The 19,565-nt window shown below is 43.1% G+C and overlaps 1 protein-coding gene across 13 annotated transcripts in view; it reads right to left on the bottom strand.

The window, feature by feature from the left end:
• FBRSL1 (fibrosin like 1) overlaps nt 1-19,565 on the bottom strand; it is an 808,371-nt gene that overhangs the window by 472,345 nt on the left and 316,461 nt on the right. For all 13 annotated transcript variants that reach the window (XM_030220293.1, XM_030220286.1, XM_030220296.1 and 10 more), the window contains one exon: nt 5,929-6,024. In XM_030220293.1, the coding sequence (XP_030076153.1) occupies nt 5,929-6,024 (96 nt within the window). The remainder of the gene's footprint in view (nt 1-5,928; nt 6,025-19,565) is intronic.

Genomic DNA, 19,565 nt, shown 5'->3' with positions numbered 1-19,565 from the left:
TAAAACGCATTCTTATCATTGTGTGGTTCTTCATAGCCAGCTAAGTGCCGGATATTGCACTTAACCAGCTATGTTGTTGTCGGCTCTGTATACCTGGAAATTCAATGCTGGAACCCGGTTATGGCCTGGCTTTGAATTTCTGGGTTTAATGCCAGTGATGATCAGCAAAACACTGATCACCACGGGCTGAATATCAGGCCCAGATTTTTTTTTGTGGAACTGAAGAGATGAAGTCTACCCCTGACAGTTAGTTGGTCTATCCGACATATTCACTGGGCAGGTGGGTACCTATATAGCCAAATCCGTCAGTTACTTCCAAGTCTTTACTTTTAACTGTCTTCTGTTCCTACAGCAGCCTCTTGCTTTAGCTATAGCTACTCTTCATTTAAGGCCTCTTTAGACTTATATATACTACTTACCCCCCCCCCCCCCCCCGTTTACTAAGCTACATTAGCGTCTGCTGCCCACCAATGCTGACACAGCCCATTCAAAATAAATGGGCTGTGTCGGCATTAGTGCACTGCCACCCGCTAGTGCGGCTTAGTAAACAGGGGGGTAGATTGTGAGCCCACTAGGGATAGACTCAGTACCTGTAAAATGAAACTAAGCGGTATATAAATACTTGAATGAATGAATGAATGAATGAATGAATGAATGAATGAATGAATGAATGAATGAATGAAAATACAGCTGGACAACCCCAAGAACTTGAACTTTTTCTTAGAGAGTTTTACTAGATTTCCATTTTCTTTTGGGATCCAGAATAAAATTGTCTTATTGATCTTTTAGATCTTGAGGGGGGGGGGGGGGCTACCCCGGAAACTTCGTCAGGGTTTCACTTGCAATACCACTTAACTGATCTGTTTCCCTCCTTCCTTACTGCTCCACTACCAAAACTTACCACTGTTGATGAAAGAAATCTTGACTGCTTCTCTCTACCCCATCAATGAAACTTTTTGTTTTGATTTTACACAATCCTCTTTCCAGGTTCTACGCACAGATGAAAAACTTTTCTCCCTTGCCCCTTTATTCCAAATCCTTGCATGGGCTGGTATTCAAACTGTTTGCAAACCCCACTCCTCCATAGCCTTTACTGCATTATTGAGTTTGCATTTTTTTTCTTGAAGGAATTGTGAAGCACCTGGGGGGGGGGGGGGGTGCATTTGCATTAAAGATGCTTTATACCCCTGTTACTGTACTATGTCATTTACACAGGTGCCTCAGAAGTCAAGCTGGTGTCACAGAAGAGAAGGACATTGAAATCACCACAGGACACCTTTATAATAAAAAATGCAGAGTCAAACATGAGTAAAAAAAACTAAAGAACATTTGTCTGCCGAGAAACTGCATTTTAATTTTGTGTGCGGTATGGTGCACTTTTCCAGGATTCACACAACCCACAGCCAGAGAGGGGACAAAAGCGATGAGCTTTGATCCTATCGGAGCATGCTTTCCCCAGCACTCCATTCACACACAGAACATGTAGCATGAAGCCCCCCCCCCCCTTCCCTCCAAGTTCCCCCCACCTCGCTGTATTTCACTGTCAGAGCCATCAAGCCGAATCCCGCTTTAATCTGCCAAAAGCACTTTTCTGCTGACATTTTTAATAAATACTTTCAGCTTTTAAACACATTTGTGAGCGCTGTTTCCCCCCTTCCTTTTCTCTCTCTCTCTCTTGATGCAGAATGGGCTCTGAAAGCCTTAATAGCAAATACATTACACTTATCAAATGGGTTTTTTCTCCTTTTTTTTTTTCCCCCTGCCATTCGTATCCCGAAGCAGAGGTAGTGTTTTCAATTTTAAAGCTAAATTAACTGTCCAATTGAATTTGGTCGGCCTGCAATGTTTTCTGTGACAGGTTTTGCTTTATAGGAAGCATATTTTGCATTAATAGGACTCAACATGAAAACTGTGTCCATGGGGATTTCTCCAGCTCACCAATGAAATGTTAAATCTAATATTTTAGACAGACTTGTGAACGCATTTGAGTGATTTCTTGCGTTTTGGAGAAAGGACATCTGTGTGCATGTGTGTATGTCATTTCAAGCTCTCTTAGGGAGACAGGAGGCAACAGCCTTAAATGGCATTAATTTTTTTTTTTTAAGTATGTTTTAAAGACATAGAAAGCTAATTGTTAAAACAAAAGCTTTCATATTTTAATTTCAGTCACGCTGTCAGGGTCTGGGTATTTTTCTCGAATCATAAGCTCATTTGTGTTTACCCATAGCACTGTTGATTTGCATGCATATATTCACATATTTCTTTTACCATTTGTTTTATTTTTCTTTCAGCACAGCACATCACTCAGCATTGGAGGAGAAGTATCCTAAAAGCAGCAGTACCAGGCGTTCGGCCTCCCTGCATGTGGAGAACTTATTTCTGAAACATGAGGTCATGTGGCAAAAAACAGGAAAAGGTTGGCAACATTTTCGTAAACAGATGCCAAATATCCATTTACTGCAATGCAACCTGTTTATTGGTAAGCGGTCTTGGTCATGAAACATGTGGAGGGGCATAATCAAACGGGGCGGGGCGCCCAAGTTTTCCTGAGGATGTCCCTGCGAAGGGGCGGGGAAACCCGTATTATCGAAACAAGAAGGGTGTCCATCTTTTGTTTCGATAATAAGGTCGGGGACGCCCAAATCTCAACTTTTAGGTTGACCATCTCAAAAACGACCAAATTCAAGCCATTTGGTCGTAGGAGGAGCCAGCATTTGTAGTGCACTGGTCCCCCTCACATGCCAGGACACCCTAGGGGGCACTGCAGGACTTCAGAAAAAGCTTCTAGGTGCATAGCTCCCTTACCTTGTGTGCTGTGCCCCCCAAAACCCACTCCCCACAACTGTACACCACTACCATAGCCCTTAGGGATAAAGGGGGTTTGGAGGGTTCACATTTACTACCACAAGTGCAACAGGTAGGAGGGGATGGGCCTGGGTCCATCTGCCTGACGTGCACTGCAGTACCCCCTAAAACTGCTCCAGGGAACTGAATACTGCTGTCATGGGGCAGGGTATGATATTTGAGGCTGGTATAGAGGCTGGAAAAAATATTTACATTTTTTTTTAGGGTAGGAGGGGGTTAGTGACCACTGGGGGAGTAAGGGGAGGTCATCCCGATTCCCTCCGGTGGTCATTTGGTCAGTTCGGGCACCTTTTTGAGGCTTGGTCGTAAGAAAAAAATGGACCAAGTAAAGTCACCCAAGTGCTTGTCAGGGACGCCTTTTTGTTTTCCATTATGGGTCGAGGACGTCCATGTGTTAGGCACGCCCCAATCCCGCCTTCGCTATGCTTCCGACACACCCCCGTGAACTTTGGTCGTCCCCATGACTGAAAGCAGTTGAGGACGCCCAAAATCGGCTTTCGATTATGCCGATTTGGGCAACCCTGGGAGAAGGACGCCCATCTCCTGATTTTTGTCGAAAGATGGGCGTCCTTCTCTTTTGAAAATAAGCCTGATAGGGACAGGCTTAGGAACCTCAACATGTATACAATGGAAGAGAGAGGAGGATATGATAAGAGACGTTAAAATACCTCAGTGGCATTAATATACAGGAGGTAAGCCTTTTTCAAATGAAGGAAAACTCTGGAATGAGGGGGAATAGGATGAAGTTAAGAGGAAACAGGCTTAGAAGGAATCTAAGAAAATACTCTTTCAAGGAAAGGGTGGTGGATGCTTGGCATGGCCTCCAGGGAGGTCGTAGAGACAAGGACTGTGTCTGAATTTAAGAAACAGCGTGACAGGCATGTGGGATCTCTTAGGAAAAGGAAGAGTTAGTGGTTACAGAGGATGGGCAGACTGGATGGGCCAGTTGGCCCTTATCTGCCGTTATGTTTCTAACCTCATTCTTTCATCTCTTCAGACATTAATATCCATATATATGTTACCAAGATATACCCAGACCACAGATATGCAATAATACATACATACATTCATTTTGGCCCCCAGGATATGATCAGTTATACCAAGGGTGTCCAAACTCAATCCTCGAGAGCCACAACCCAGCTGCTTTTTCAGGATTTCTCCAATGAATATGCATGAGATCTATTTGTATGTAACTAGATCTCATGCATATTCACTGTGGAAATCCTGAAAGCCCAACTGGCCATGGGTTGAGGTTGGACATCCCTGATGTTATACCATACATACATTTTTGGAATAAGACTTATTTGGTTTCCTCCATGAGTTACATCAAACATTATCAGCATCCACTTAACTTTATAAGTAACTTGAGGGTGTAGAAGAGCACTTCACATACCCTGGCATATTCACACATAAAACTAGGTGCTTGGAAAACTTAGCACCTCCTTCTATGTCATACTCAGGAAGAAGAAATTGGGTGGGGTAGGTGGGGGTAGGATTAGCACTCATGCATGTGTCTTATAAAACAGGCACCAAACAAATATCCTGCTTCCCTTAACCATAAGCTGAATAAATATTATAAAGTAAGAAGGGACTATCACACTATGAGTTAAGCCATAATGCAGTCAAAAGTCAAAGTGTCTTTATAGGCTAATCATTCTTTTATATTCATGGAGTCCCTTCTAATGGAAAAAGATGTGCTCAAACAATAAAAAAAAAAATAAGGCTAACATTAACATCCTGAAATGTGAAAAAACCCCCAATACTAATACAAAATAAAGTCACACTTATCAGGAGCAGCTCTTTCAAAAATAAATCAAACTCATCACATTCCCCAAAACCTGACTTGCCAAATTTCACCAATGCTGCTTAGGGAGTTGGGGAAAATTTGCCACTTCATCCATGTGCCTTCAGAGCCTAATTGCCCTGTTTAGAAATTACCCTTTCAGTTAGTTTGAACTGTCTACCCTTGTACTGAGAAAACAGCAGGGGAAACGATTCCACAAGATCCAAGATGATAATGAAAACTGAGCAGATCAAATAGACGGTAAAATAAAATGTATTAAATATGCAAACAAACAATGACCAAAGTGCCCGACACAGGCCGTGCTTCACCCACACAAGAGCTGCATCAGGGGCCGAGTGGTATGGCAAATGAAGATTACCACAATAGTGGTCACGAAGTATAGCAAAAAAACAGAAGATGGCAGCCTCCATCAGAAATCTGTGCTGTGTCTCTGCTCCTCCCTGATGCAGCCCTTGCATGGGCGAAACACAGTCTGTGTCGGGAACTTTGGGCACTGTTTTTTTGCATATTTTTAATAAATTTATTTTACCATCCATTTGATCTGCACAGTTTTCATTACTGTCTACCCTTGTAGTCGGACCATTTTGGGGTCAATATTCAAAGCGATTTAACCAGCCAGAAACGGGGTTAAATCGCTTGTGCACTTAATCGGTTAGTGCCGTTGAATATCACCACAGACTGCTCAAGGAAAAGCCGGCTACTTTGTAAGTGGTCTGGGAAGCAGAGTTCGCACTTTTGTAGTTAAGTGCCAATATTCAGCGCTGAACCGTCTAAGTTAAGTGGTCGTATTGACTGCACAAAACTCAATCCTATCTTAGGGGGTCTTTTGAAAAGCGTTGGTAAGCCCAAAGCAGTAAAAAGGGCCCTGGTGCGTGAGAAAAATGGCCCCCACCACTAGCGCAGGGCCGTTTTTCCCGCAGCTTGGAAAAAGGATCCCTTAATGCGGTGCCCCCTTAGACAGTTAAGTGCTGAACATTGTACTTAACCTCATAAGGGATAGCCGGGCTGCAGGAATCCACATGTTCAATGCCGATGCCTGGACGTGTCCTTGCACTGAATATCCGGGAATAAAGCTGCCGCCAGTGACTAAAAAAACTGCTGCCTGCTGCTGGCTGAATATTTATCCCTTTGTTTCTAACATAACCCTGCTTCTGCTCTCTCGCTTTTATATAATGTACATCAGGATCAGAATGGTGATAGAGTGATGCATAACCAGCAACTTTCACTCCTTTCCTGTATTTTTTTCTCAGGGAACTTACATCGCTGAGACGGTCCCTGGAGCTGCTGCGCTGAGAGCTGGTGGCCTCCCGGTCCTCCTCACTGTTTCTGCTGCTTTTGGTTGCAGAGAACGCCATCTGAGAAAAAGCAAGAGGATAGGAAAGAGTAAAGTTTCAGTAACAGACACCTTTTAGTGGAGTCATTTACATAACTTTTGCCAAGATGATTATCATGTATACTGGGAGTTGAAAATACAAACAGGTGAAAGGCATATCAATTCTGGGACTCCACACAGCTGTAACATCTCTATCCTGTCTGCTAGCCCCCTGCGATTCCAGTATTAAGAAGGACACAGCCAGGGACAACACAACACATCTAGGATTCCAACACAGTATTCTCAAGATACCATTTTATGTCCCAGGATACACTGTCTACACCCACCCCCTACTTTTCCATAATTTCACTGGGTCAGTGTGGAGAAAGTTGCCATGAGGTTGAGTTTTGGCTTTGGTCTCCTACACAACACTCTCAACAAAAAAAGTCAACATGCAAATCCTCCAGGATAGTCTCATTTTATTTCTATAAAGTATCCTAATTGTAAGACAAGTAATCTACTGTTTGATCAATTTTTTTTCAACAGAGCTAAATGAAATGCTCTTTTACTAAACAGATCTACAGAAAGAAGATGGGTTACTGTACATTTATATTCTATGGAAACAGTGTTGTTGTTGCTTTATCCTATTTGTATGCTGTTTTTTTATTTTTATGCCTGATGTTTTTTTACATTTATATCTTTTATATGGTTTTTTTTTTTGTTTTACACCTTTGTACATCACCTACAGCTTATGAGAAAGTAGGGGATTAATAAATGTAATAAATAAAGAAATGCTTGACAACTAGCATTTTCATATGCTATCAAAGGGTAAATCCTCACCAGTTCTTCCTTGGTATTGCCAAGAAATGGGAGATATACCTTCACATGGCAAAAAAGTAAGCCCATACAGCTTAGAGAGGCCCCATTTGGGTAAACAGATTAGAAGTAGAGCTGGTAATCATTAACCTTTCCCAGTAAATGGCATTTGTTCAACATACCCAACACTTATGCTACCCCTTTTCTGTTACTGCTGTTTAAAAGGGTCAGCAGAAGTCTTTGACAAGTCTCGCTCACTTACACCTGCTGCCTGCCAGCAGGGGAGCCCACACAGAGTGCTAAGCCAAGCTGCCTTAATTCATCAGTAATTACCCTAATGAACCACAGAAACAGGACAACCAGGATAAGTTGCTGTGCTAAATGGAAGCTCAGGCTCTCTCAGGCACACAGCCTTGTCCCCCTCCCTACATGTGGAAAACAGATTAGATAAACAATTAATGCAATTGACCAGAGAGACCCAGGAAGCAAATAATTCTCCTTAAGACCCTCACTGTGTCTCTTTCATGCATTCAAAAGACCCAGCTTTTGTTTTGCTCTGTTTTATTTTTACAGACTAAAATATAGCTAAAACTTAAATATGGAGAGCAAAGGATAATACGACTGTGGGGCACAGATTTGGTTCACTGGCAATGAAAATCACCCATTTCTAGAATATCATGCACAGACACCAATCTTCCAACCCACCCCCCACCCCCCAAAAAAAGGGTGAAGAGAGGCACAAATATCAAGAAAGCTTACAGCAGCCACTGCACAACTGTCTCACTTGTGCAATTGTTTTTTTTATTTTATTGTTTTGTTTGTTTTTTTTGCATCCTTCTTATGGTAGCTGGTTTAAACTGGCACTCCAAGGTAAATGCGTTTTAAACAGAGCAATGCCAGAAACTTACTTTTTAAGCAGCAGAGGAAAAATGTTTTCACTGTGAAATTCTGCTGAGGATTCCACAGAACGCCCTAGAAGGATATCTTTTCCTAGGAGGTTCCGTGCCATTCTGTCACTAAAGCGAAATTTAAACCCACCCTGGTGAAGTGCGCTTGCTCCACAAACATAACACCATTTTATAGGCCTTTGCTCCTCCAGGCATCAAGTCACGGGGCCAAAGCTCCAACACCTGACACATGATTTCCTCTCCTCTATGTCTCCTCCACAAAGCCATTGTTGTTATTGAAAATGTTAAGCACCACCTTTTCACAGACAGAAGATCCCTTTGTGAAGAAAAAAATATGCATGTTCATTATGACTGTTATGGCTGCTGGCCCTGCTTTTTAATGATAATAGAGCAGTGAACTCCATTTATATAAGCTTTCCATAGAATGGCACATTTTAATACGACGCATCACTTTTCAAATCATAGGCACATTGCCCTCAGTCATTATTAATAAATACACTTCCATTTATCAAAAGCTCCATCTGAGTGCCAGAGGGAGCCTGGGGCAAAAGGAGACAAATTCTTTTCTTAAGTTGTTCTGAAAGGTGGGGGGCTTAGAGCCCCTCACCCCCATTAACCCAGCAAAGCTAGTACGCTCCTACTGGGAGCGCCACAGCTTACACAGCGGCAAACTCAGAGTGATCTTCTGCCATCTCAATATATTTGTTCATTATCCTGCGCACACACAGAAGCATTTGGAAATGTACTCGGGGCACAGGCCAAATTGAATCATCTGCCTTCATTTTCCACACGATCTGAAGCTACAGCTGCTACAAACAGCCTGTGCCATTTTTTTCAAAGCTGTTTTTCTCTCTTAAAGCCCCAGCAAGGCTTTTTTTTTTTTAATCCAATTCTCCAGAGATGCCAAGTTACCCAGTTCCAGGCTGGAGATTTGGGGAGACTCCTGGATTTCTGACCACCCCCATCTGGTGTATTATGGAACTCACAGCACTGATTTTAACGGGCAGGATCAGGCACTACAAATCATTCTCACACTGCTTTGGCATGTAAATTCAAAATGGGTCTGGTCAAAAATCTCCAGCTTGGAACTGGGGGATCCTTTTACTAAGCTGCAGGAAAAAAGGGCCCCGCGGTAGCAACGTGGGCCATTTTTCCTGCTCACCAGGGCCCTTTTTACCACAGCGGGTAAAATGCCCCCCCCCCCCCAAATGGTCATGCGGTAAGATAATTCTTACCACGTGGCCATGCAGTGGGGAGCACTTACCACCACCGAGGTGGCGGTAACCGGGCAGCATGTGGCGATGCCCAATTACTGCAGGGTTAGTGCCTCATTATAAAAACAAAATTCAGGTGCACCAGAAATGGCGCATGCTGGAGCTGGAACTACTGTCGGCAGTCGCACTAAGCCTGCAGTAGTTCCGGGATAGCATGCAGTAAGCCCATGTTGTGTTTACCGCCGCTTTGTAAAAGGGCCCAACTTGATATCTCTGATTCTCATGGTGCATACGCATGTACATTTGTCCCCCGTGCAGGTACAGGTGCCTGTGTGGTACCAGCCTGTCTGTAAATATGTTTATATAGTAACATAGTAGATGACGGCAGAAAAAGACCTGCACGGTCCATCCAGTCTGCCCAACAAGATAACTCATATTTGCTGCTTTTTGTGTATACCCTACCTTGATTTGTACCTGTCCTCTTCAGGGCACAGACCGTATAAGTCTGCCCAGCACTATCCCCGCCTCCCACCCACCAGCCCCGCCTCCCACCACCGGCTCTGGCACAGACCGTATAAGTCTGCCCAGCACTATCCTCACCTCCCCAGCCCTGCCTCCCAACCCCGGCTCTGGCACAGACCGTACAAGTCTGTCCAGCACTATCCCCGCCTCCCAACCACCAGTCCCGCTTCCCACCACCGGCTCTGGCACAGACTGTATAAGTCTGCCCAGCCCTATCCCCGCCTCCCAACCACCAGCCCCGCCTCCCGATCTTGACTAAGCTCCTGAGGATCCATTCCTTCGGCACAGGATTCCTTTATGCCTATCCCACGCATGTTTGAATTCCGTTACTGTTTTCATTCCCACCACCTCCCGCGGGAGGGCATTCCAAGCATCCACTACTCTCTCCGTGAAAAAATACTTCCTGACATTTTTCTTGAGTCTGCCCCCCTTCAATCTCATTTCATGTCCTCTCGTTCTACCACCTTCCCATCTCCGGAAAAGATTTGTTTGGGGATTAATAGAGTTACCAATAGGCTTCATCTATTCGGGATTCACCTCAATCCATTCATGAATCTGTAGCTTTGATTTTCTTTGGGAAATCAGTGGGAAAAATCTAATTGCAAGTCACGGCAGGTAATGGAGAAAAACCAGGACAGGACTAGCCAACTTCAGATGGGTATATCTCTGTCCATTTTTGTTTCTCTCTGCCCCTGCCACCCCAGTATATGTGAACTTACTTGATTTACTTGCACAGGCCTGGGATTGGAGGGGGAGGGCACAGAACAAGGGTACATAAATAAAGTCTCTGTTTACTGGCTAATAACTGGAGTTGTTTTCTGCCGCAACAGGAGAAATCCTGAAGAAATGCAGAGCAAATAGTTCTATTAATCCATTAATCATCCACATTGCTGCACCAAGTTGCTCCTGGTAGGAACTGGCTGCCCCACCTGCCTGCCACAGCAATACACATAGACAGTGGGGGCCCAGAAGGTCAGCCTGGCAAATTTTCACTGATGCATGGAAGCTGTCTGCAGCTGGGATATGTGCTGTTTCTCATGGGAAAAATGGTACTAGTCTCGGGAGATGCATTAATTTCCTGACATCTCATTAGGAATTTGTACAATCTGTTTTCTTTTTTTTTTTATTCGTTTGTAAGACAGATATAGATGTACACTACCATTCCAAGGAAACAAGTATCTTATATTGGCTTAGACAAGGGTGAGTGGAAACCATGATATCAAAGCAACTAAAAGAAAATCAACACCTGCTTGGCAGCGTTCACAGTCAAAATAGATAATCAAGGTTGTACTTCAGGTCACCATGACACTAATGTTCCAGCCTGCCTCCTGTTAAATCACCTGTGCTAGGTAGCCCCAGAGGAGGGAAGGGAAGAGTTATTATCCCTATGCTAGAAATGTAAACAGTGCTTCTATTAAACAGCACTATGAGAATGGAATTTATTTGACATTTCACAGGATCCCTAAAAAGCTCAATGCGGGCTTCATACGAACAAGTATAATATAATATGTATAAATACAAATTTAAATCCCTAAAATCCAACAGAAACCTCAGAATACTCTCATTTATTTATTCATACTTGTATCCCACAATTATCCAAAAATGAGTTTTGGTTCAATGTGGCTTACATTTAACAGTTGTTAGAGATTACATTGATTCAGTTACAATAACAAGGTTGTATGATGCTGTGTTTTGCAGTGGATGGCAAGATAACTATTAATGCATACGGAATACTCATTGGATTTCTTTAGAACTGTATGTCTTAGTTCTAATCTTAAATTAAAAGATGCATTAAAATTAGTGGTTGTGTTGTGTATTGTTGTTCCAGAATGATTAGTACATATTTTACTCATAGAATTTCCTGAAGAGGTAGGTCTTTAGGTCTTTTCTGAACTGGAGGTACTTTGTGATACTTCTTATGACTATGGGAATTGAGTTCCACCATTTTGAGCCCAGGTAGCCCATTCTCATGACAAGACATGTAGCCATAGGGCAGTACAAACAACAGATCTTAGGCTTTCCTTCTCAAAGGTAAGCAACATGTTTCCTCCAAGGAGATTAAGTGCTGGTCCAAACTAAGTGCAAAGTGGAAGGCGATTTGGCTGTTCCCAGAGAAGGCTTAGCCAAAGAGAGCGCTGAGAAGACCAAAGAGACTTGCTAGGCTGGTATCATTCTATCAGAAAGGTCAAATAGGTTGGACCAATTTGATAGAAAGACTTAAAGGCTAGAATGGTAGCTCTGAACTCAAAGTAGGCATTGCTGGAGAGCCAATGCAACTCCTCCAGAGCAGGAATAATATAACAACTCAACACTCTATGTTCTAGAGGTGCTGTAAGCTAATGAATGGAATTCTGGGCAGACTTGTACAGTGTCCCATGTCCTGTATATGACAATCTGGTTTAGGATGGGCTGGAAAGGGGTTCGACAGCAACTTCAGTGGCTGGAACCAGAGGACAGTGCTAGGCACACTTCTAGAGTCTGTGTCCCACAAATGACTACTACTACTACTACACAAGACAGATAGGCTGGAGTGGGCTTCGACAGCAATAGTTGGAACGTAAGGACAGGGCTGGGTGGAAGTCTACGGGCTATGCCAAAGAAACCATGACCAAGTATTTTGCATCACATTCATTGTTGATTTAATCATGAATTGATAATAAGCGTGACAGTTGGGCAGACTGGATGGACTCTTCAGGTCTTTATCTGCCGTCACTTACTATATTACTATGATTAATTACAAAAGTTAATCCTCTTCGTAATAACAAAGGTATGATGAAGGTCAGATCCTTCTACTTAAAAGTGTCCATAAAGGGTGAATTCTGTTAAGAGACACTGCTGATATCTATAGTTCATTTAAAAATGTTCATACCACTTTTTACAAACAACTGGTCAAAGAGGTATACAATAAAAATAATTATAGATAAAAGTCAAACTGCATGAAGCAAGGTCGGAAAAGAATGCCATAAAGTTAGTATAGGATAGACTCTACACACTCTAAAAGAGGGGAGGGGCATACTACATGGGCCTGGGTCCTTCCAGTCATATGTCAAAATGTTATGAGGAACACTTTGAGGGACTGAATGTCATTTGATAAAAAGTGGGTTCTTAAAAGGGACTTAAATTTGGGAAAGGACATTTCTGATCTAATTGCTGGGGGAAGGTCATTCCGATATTTAGGAGCTACAAAAAAATAAAAAAAAAAACAGAAAGCTGAGGCGTGGGTCGATTCATAGTGGGCAAAATGAGGTGAGGGATGGACAAGTAGGTTTGAGTCAAGGGATCTGAGAGATCAGGCAGGTGTATATTGGTCAGAGAGGACAGGAAGAAAGGGGAGCCAAGATGAACAGCCTTATAAGCCAGACAAAGAATTTTGAAAATAGGTTGACAATGAATAGGGAGCCAGTACAAATTACTCAGAAATGGAATGATGTGGTTGAATTTGCGAGCCTTACAAATGAAAGAGCGAAGAGTAAAAATAAAAGCCCTAAACTATGTACTACTTGACCCTTTAAATTTCAGCTTCAGAGTACATTAGACTATTTTCAAAATCATACTATACCAAGACATTTCAGCCCATGAGATTTCTGTTTTACAACCTTGTAACACAGGACAACTCCAATCTAGTTGACAAAGTTCTATAACCAAAAACGCATCTAAGAGTGAAACTTTGTAGCAAGATACACAAAGCAAAGGGTAAAGCAGCTCTTTAGTAGCCAGGACTAGCAGCCAATTTGGAAGTACAAGGAACTGAATTAAGGGGCTTATCCAACCCTTTCTTTCTTATCGAGTTTCCTATTTCCAGCAGGATTGGGCTACTCCAAGAACTATTCTGATTCAGTAGTAAAAGAACCCAGGACAAGATAGACCAAAGCCTGAAAAAGTATTGAGAATGGCTTCCTGGCAATCCTGCTAAAAGATTTCACAAGACTAGAGTAATAATCTACTTGTATCAAATCCAAAATCTGGAACTGCAACATGGTTTCAGATCAGAGAAGAGAGGTCATTTTATTTAGAGCATAACAAAGGTGAAAAACAAAAACTCAGCACCCCTTTGGTATATGCTGTAGCTGGATACTAGTTTAAGGATAGTACACAGCTCAGCTAATGCCATGTAAAGTCACTCCTCCGCTGTGACCATATAACAACATCATCTCAATCAGAAGGCAACAAACATCCTTATTAAACACAAATGGACATTTTAATTAAAAAATATACAGGAAATTAGAACAAGAGTTTCCAAGGATGACTCATCCTCTATAAAGCACAGCACATCATTGGAAGCTACACAGGCGGGGCTGATTATATCCCAGATCACTGATTTCAAACCTTTTTGAACTGCAGAACAATCTTTGTCTTTTCTACACTGTAACTTTTTTTTGGAGGGGAAGGGGGAGGTAGAGACTCAGGCTGGCTCTGAGTCAGCACTTTTATTTGGGATGTGTGTGTGTATGGGGGGAGGGGGGGTAGCCCCTACTGTCCTTGACAGTATCTTTTCAGGGGAAAGGTGGAGGCCCTACTGTTCCCAATACCTTTTAGGGGAGAGAGGGAGGATAGAGGCCTCAACAGTACCTTTTTTTCCGGGGGGGGGGGGGGGGGGGAGGCTCCCACTAGCTCTGACTCTAACTTTTTTTGGAGGGGGGAGGGTCTACACTCTGCCCCCCCTTTTTTAAATGAAAATCATAACTTGCTTAAGTGTGCTATAACAGGCACCCAAGGAGAAAGGAGAACACCGCTTAGGGTAATTCAGTCAAGACCCCATGCAAATCTCTTCTGGGGGGGAAAAAAAATCACTAGACCAGCTTGCAGGTTTCAGTGCTTTAAAAATAAAAGCACTTCCTTAAAGCCAAAAAAGCCTATATATCAAACCAGAGCACAAAATCAGCTAAATACATTACCTCTGACTTCTTTCTTTGAAAACTGAGCGTTAATGCATTCTAACAGAATTTATCTATCCCAAGCATACGCCATAATGAGATCAGCTGGGAAAAATATCAACCGTGTTTGTATACTTTTTATGTGCTCTAACTTGGCAGTTTGGAGATTACGTATTCCCCAGGTTCCTCCTTAACTCGCTTCACACACCACAATTTGATTTTCTTTGCCTCCCCTATGCCACAATTTTTTAAAATATATTTTATTGAGTTCTGCCTCACGGGGAAACATTCTCTTTGAATTAAGGGTGCAATAATTTTCTCTAAATATGGGGATATAGCATAAAGAGCGATGTTATGGCCTGAGGATTTTATGGTTAAGGTAGGACTTGTTAAATTAAGAAACATAATTTTTGAGAAACCCATTCATTTCAAACAGATGAGGTCTTATTTTATATTTGACTAAATATAATGGTCCTATTCAGTGAAGACAAGGCGTCAAAATCACGGCCATCGTTCTCTTCACAGATGTGTCTTATCAGCCACTGCAGCCATCATGGCGATAGGTAGCCAAAGAATGCTGCAGCATTTCTACATGGCACAGGGAAGGCCGATGACCTTAAAATCCAGTTGGCAATGTTCCATAACAGAAAGCACATCTTGGAGTGGAACTAAGTACCAAGACACTCAAAAAACAAACAAACAAAAAAAAGGATTGTACAGTCAGTTTAATTCCCAAAGCTGATGTCGGCAGCAGAAACAAAACCATCATTGTGAGTTGATGTACACTCCTCAGGGTTGCCATGCTAATGCCATGTTGTCATCCTGTGATGTTACACCCCTCCCACCCGGGGGCTTAATTAATGCGCCATGGAAGGAATTCAATAAATGGTATCAAAAATTGGCGTTGAAAAATTCAGTGCCAAGCACTATTCTATAAAAGGCTTGCACTTAAATTTTGGGTGCTGGATTTACGCCAGTTAAAACCTGGTGTAAATGCCCCTGACAGGCCCATGGCTATGTCCTCTTTTGAGAGATAAGTGACATGGAGTTAGAATAGTATGCATCCAGATCTGTGCACAAATTTTAACAAGTGTCAATTAACGTCAATAATTGGTTGTTAGCAGAGCTTTTCATTCAAATTATTTGTGCGTGCAATGTTGGGTGCCATATGTAGAATCCGGGGCCCTCTAACCAAAATCAAAGAAATTGTGCAAGATGGCTCACAGTACACAATGCACCGCTCTGGGGCGAGGTGCTGTGCAGTACTGAGCACTCTGACTTCTGCAAAGGCGTTCTGTGCTGATACCACCACGGTAATAAATTGAGTCGAGTCTACACAATGCTTCTGAACATAAGAACTGACAGCTTTAACTTCACTGTCATCAAAGCGCAGAAATGCCATCTATTACAAGCTAACGTAAACAGATGCGCTGTGCATAGCAACAGTAAATTTGATACACATATTAAATTGTCCACAGCTACAAGAGACAGATGATAATACACCAAAATCTCAGACAAAACGTAATTTGTCCTTCAGAGCTCACATCTGCCTGCCTGAAAACCCACATGCAAGGAACACTAGAACAAAGGTTCTCAACCCCTCCCTGGGGCAACGCTGATTCAGTCAGGTTTTCAGGATATCCACAATGAATACGCATTATTATTATTATTAGCATTTGTATAGCGCTACCAGATGCACGCAGCGCTAAACACCTGACACCTGAACACCTGAGACAGTCCCTGCTCAATAGAGCTTACAATCTAAGTAATACAGACAGACAAGACAGTTACAGGGTGAGGGAAGTACTGGGTGAGAAGGAGGGAAGGAACAAAGCAAATGAGTAGTGGCTAGGAGCCAAAAGCAGCAGTGAAAAGATGGGTTTTCAGCATAGATTTGAAAATAGGTAGAGATGGGGCTAATAGGTCCAGGAAGTCTATTCCAGGCATAAGGTGCCGTGGAGAGAAAAGGAACGAAGCCTGGAGTTAGCAGTGGAGGAGAAGGGGGACGACAAGAGAGGTTTGTCTAGTGAGCGGAGTTCACGGGGAGGAATGTAGGGAGAGATGAGATTGGAGAGGTAATGAGACACATTTACAAACCAAGGAGTGTATATCATTGTGGATATCCTGAAAACCTGACTGGCTGGGTGTGCTCTGAGAACTGGGTTGAGAACCACTGCACTAGAAGCTCAAAGTCTTACTGTACCTAGGAACTTTATGAGGTCAGTTAAAACACTGGGACTTGGGCGTCGGCACCGAAAGCAGCCCAAAATGTCAAAGGTTTGAGAAAAAAAAAGACATACCAAGGTAGATGCTGACAGACCAGGATGGTTTTCAAGGCTGGAGCAGTTGCCTAATGGTTAAAGCAGCAGGATGAGAACCAGGGAAGTCTGATTCAAATCTCCATCCACTCCTTGTAATCTTGTAGCAAGTTACTGAACTTTCTCGTTGCCACAGATACATAATTAAGCCCTCAGAAGACAGGAAAATGCCTACCAAACCTAGGTTTACAGTATAATTAATCTATGAAGGACAGCCTGAAGCTCCAGTAGCCTATACACACCTGGCAGATGAAGACATGAAAACTTCTAAATCAAAACACAGTGGCCTTAATATCAATAAACCTGTCCTGGGACCCTACCGCTAGTCAGGTTATCAGGATATCCTCAATGGATAAGTATGAAATCAATGTACATGCACTAGAGTCTCAGTATATGTGACCCACTGAGTGAAAAGTTACCAAAAATGTGGTATGTGACTTCTTTATACCAACTGCATAATTCTGCAAAATTTCATGCTCAGGCATAGATTAATTCCACCTTTAAAAAATTAGAACATTTATCAATAAAAAAGTTAATTAACCCCAGAAATCACATAACCCACTTTAGGTACCTCCAGTTTTTACAATGTAGAACATGAAAACCATCAAAATTGTAAAAAAATGCAAATAATAAAAAAAGAAATTGCATAGCCCCATTCTATTGACCCTATAGTACACAAAATTTAAAAAAAAAATGAAAGTTGCCCCTCCAAACATTTATACCTTTTATTTATGTTATTTGTAACCCCACTTTTGGCACCTTTTCGCTAAGTGGGTCACATATGCATATTCATTATACGGATTCTGAAAATCTGACTGGCAGTGGGGTCTCCAGGACAGGTTTGGGAAGCCCTAATCTATGCACCGAGGAAGCTATTTCACTAGCTGAGTATCTCCTGTCCTACAGGACTACTTCTTACCTAGAGTAAATCTGTTCTACAGGTGAGTAATAAAGCAGCTAAGAACACACTTCTTACAGATACTAAATAAAGAAGAGAGATAATTTTACTTATTTAGATTTTGCTCACACCTTTTGCAGTAGTAGATCAAGGTGAGTTACATCCAGGTACACTGGGTAGTTCCCTGTCCCTAGAGGGCTCACAATCTAATTTTGTACCTGAGGCAATGGAGGGTTCAGTGACTTGCCCAAGATCACAAGAAGCAGCAGTGGGATTTGAGCCGGCCACCTCTGGATGTCAAGAGCAGTGATCTAACCACTAGGCCATTGCTATTCCTCCTGAGATGGCAATGGCTTGGCAACTTGCTCCTAGTAATGTAGGTCATTGGTCCAGAGGAGATGGAATGGAAGAATTCATAGTGAACATAGCATTTCATTATTTTTCTGTATTTATACAGGGCCCGAAAATAAACTGCATACCGGTATAATGCGTTCCTTCCCCAGGAAGTTTATAATTATTATTATTATTATTATTATTATTATCAGTGCTTTTTTTGTAAAAAAAAAAAAAAAAAAAAAAAAAAGGTGCCGTACTCATTGTGGGCGGAGTCATCACATATGACTCCACCCCTATTATAGCCACACCCACATAAGCCACACCCCTTATACCAGCCATAGCGCATATAAACAGACATCATTGAAAATATTATACTAGTATAGGAGAAAATAATAATGTGATTTTTTTTTCATTATAAATAATTTCTGTAAGCTGTTACAGCTCCAGTATACCCAGTGCAAAATAAGACAGCAGATGTAAATTCTCAAATTGGACATATTCCAGACACTAAAATGAAAATAAAAGAATTTTTTTCTACTTTTGTTGTCTGGTGACTTTGTTTTTCTGATCATGCTGGCCCAGTATCCGATTCTGCTGCTATCTGTCCTCTTAACTCCGTTTCCAGGGCTTCCTTTCCATTTATTTCTTTACTTTCCGCCTTTCTTCTTCATTTCTTGCCCTACATCCGTAAGTAAAAGCTGGGTCCTCTGCAGACTTGACTGTCCAGTGGATCCAGCTTCTGCCTATTTTCTACATCCATGTGTAGTTTTTCTCCTCTCTTCCTTTTCCCTCACCTCTTTCCTCACTCTTCCCTCGCCTCCATCCACCTACCCATGTCCAGCATTTATTCTCTCTCTCTCTCCCTGCCCTCCCCTCCATCCACCCATGTCCAGCGACCCTCCTTTCCCCCCTGCCATCCACCTATGTCCAGAAACCCCCTCCATCCACCCATGTCCAGTGACCCTCGTGTCCCCCCTGCCCTCCCCTGCCATCCACCTATGTCCAGAAACCCCCCTCCCCTCTATCCACCCATGTCCAGCGACCCTCCTGTCCCCCCTGCCATCCACCTATGTCCAGAAACCCCACCCCCCTCCATCCACCCATGTCCAGTGACCCTCGTGTCCCCCCTGCCCGCCCCTGCCATCCACCTATGTCCAGAAACCCCTCCCCTCTATCCACCTATGTCCAGCGACCCTCCTGTCCCCCCTGCCATCTACCTATGTCCAGAAACCCCTCCCCTCTATCCACCCATGTCCAGCGACCCTCCTGCCCCCCTGCCATCCACCTATGTCCAGAAACCCCCCTCCCCTCCATCTACCCATGTCCATTGACCCTCCTGTCCCCCTGCCATCCACCTATGTCCAGAAACCCCACCCCCTCCATCCACCCATGTCCAGTGACCCTCGTGTCCCCCCTGCCCTCCCCTGCCATCCACCTATGTCCAGAAACCCCCCTCCCCTCTATCCACCCATGTCCATTGACCCTCCTGTCCCCCCTGCCATCCACCTATGTCCAGAAACCCCATCCCCTCCATCCACCCATGTCCAGTGACCCTCCTGTCCCCCCTGCCCTCCCAGATGCCAAGCAATTCTCTCTTCCCTTCCCTCTCCTCCCCTCCCATCGATGTCCAGCAATTGTCTCTCCCCTGCCCCTGCCCTCCCATCGATGTCCAGCCATTCTTTCTTCCCTGCCCTCCCC

Source organism: Microcaecilia unicolor, chromosome 11, assembly GCF_901765095.1.
Source record: "Microcaecilia unicolor chromosome 11, aMicUni1.1, whole genome shotgun sequence".
Lineage (NCBI taxonomy): Eukaryota > Metazoa > Chordata > Amphibia > Gymnophiona > Siphonopidae > Microcaecilia > Microcaecilia unicolor.
Note: the sequence above shows the minus strand (reverse complement) of the source record. Positions and strands in the feature narration are given on the sequence as shown.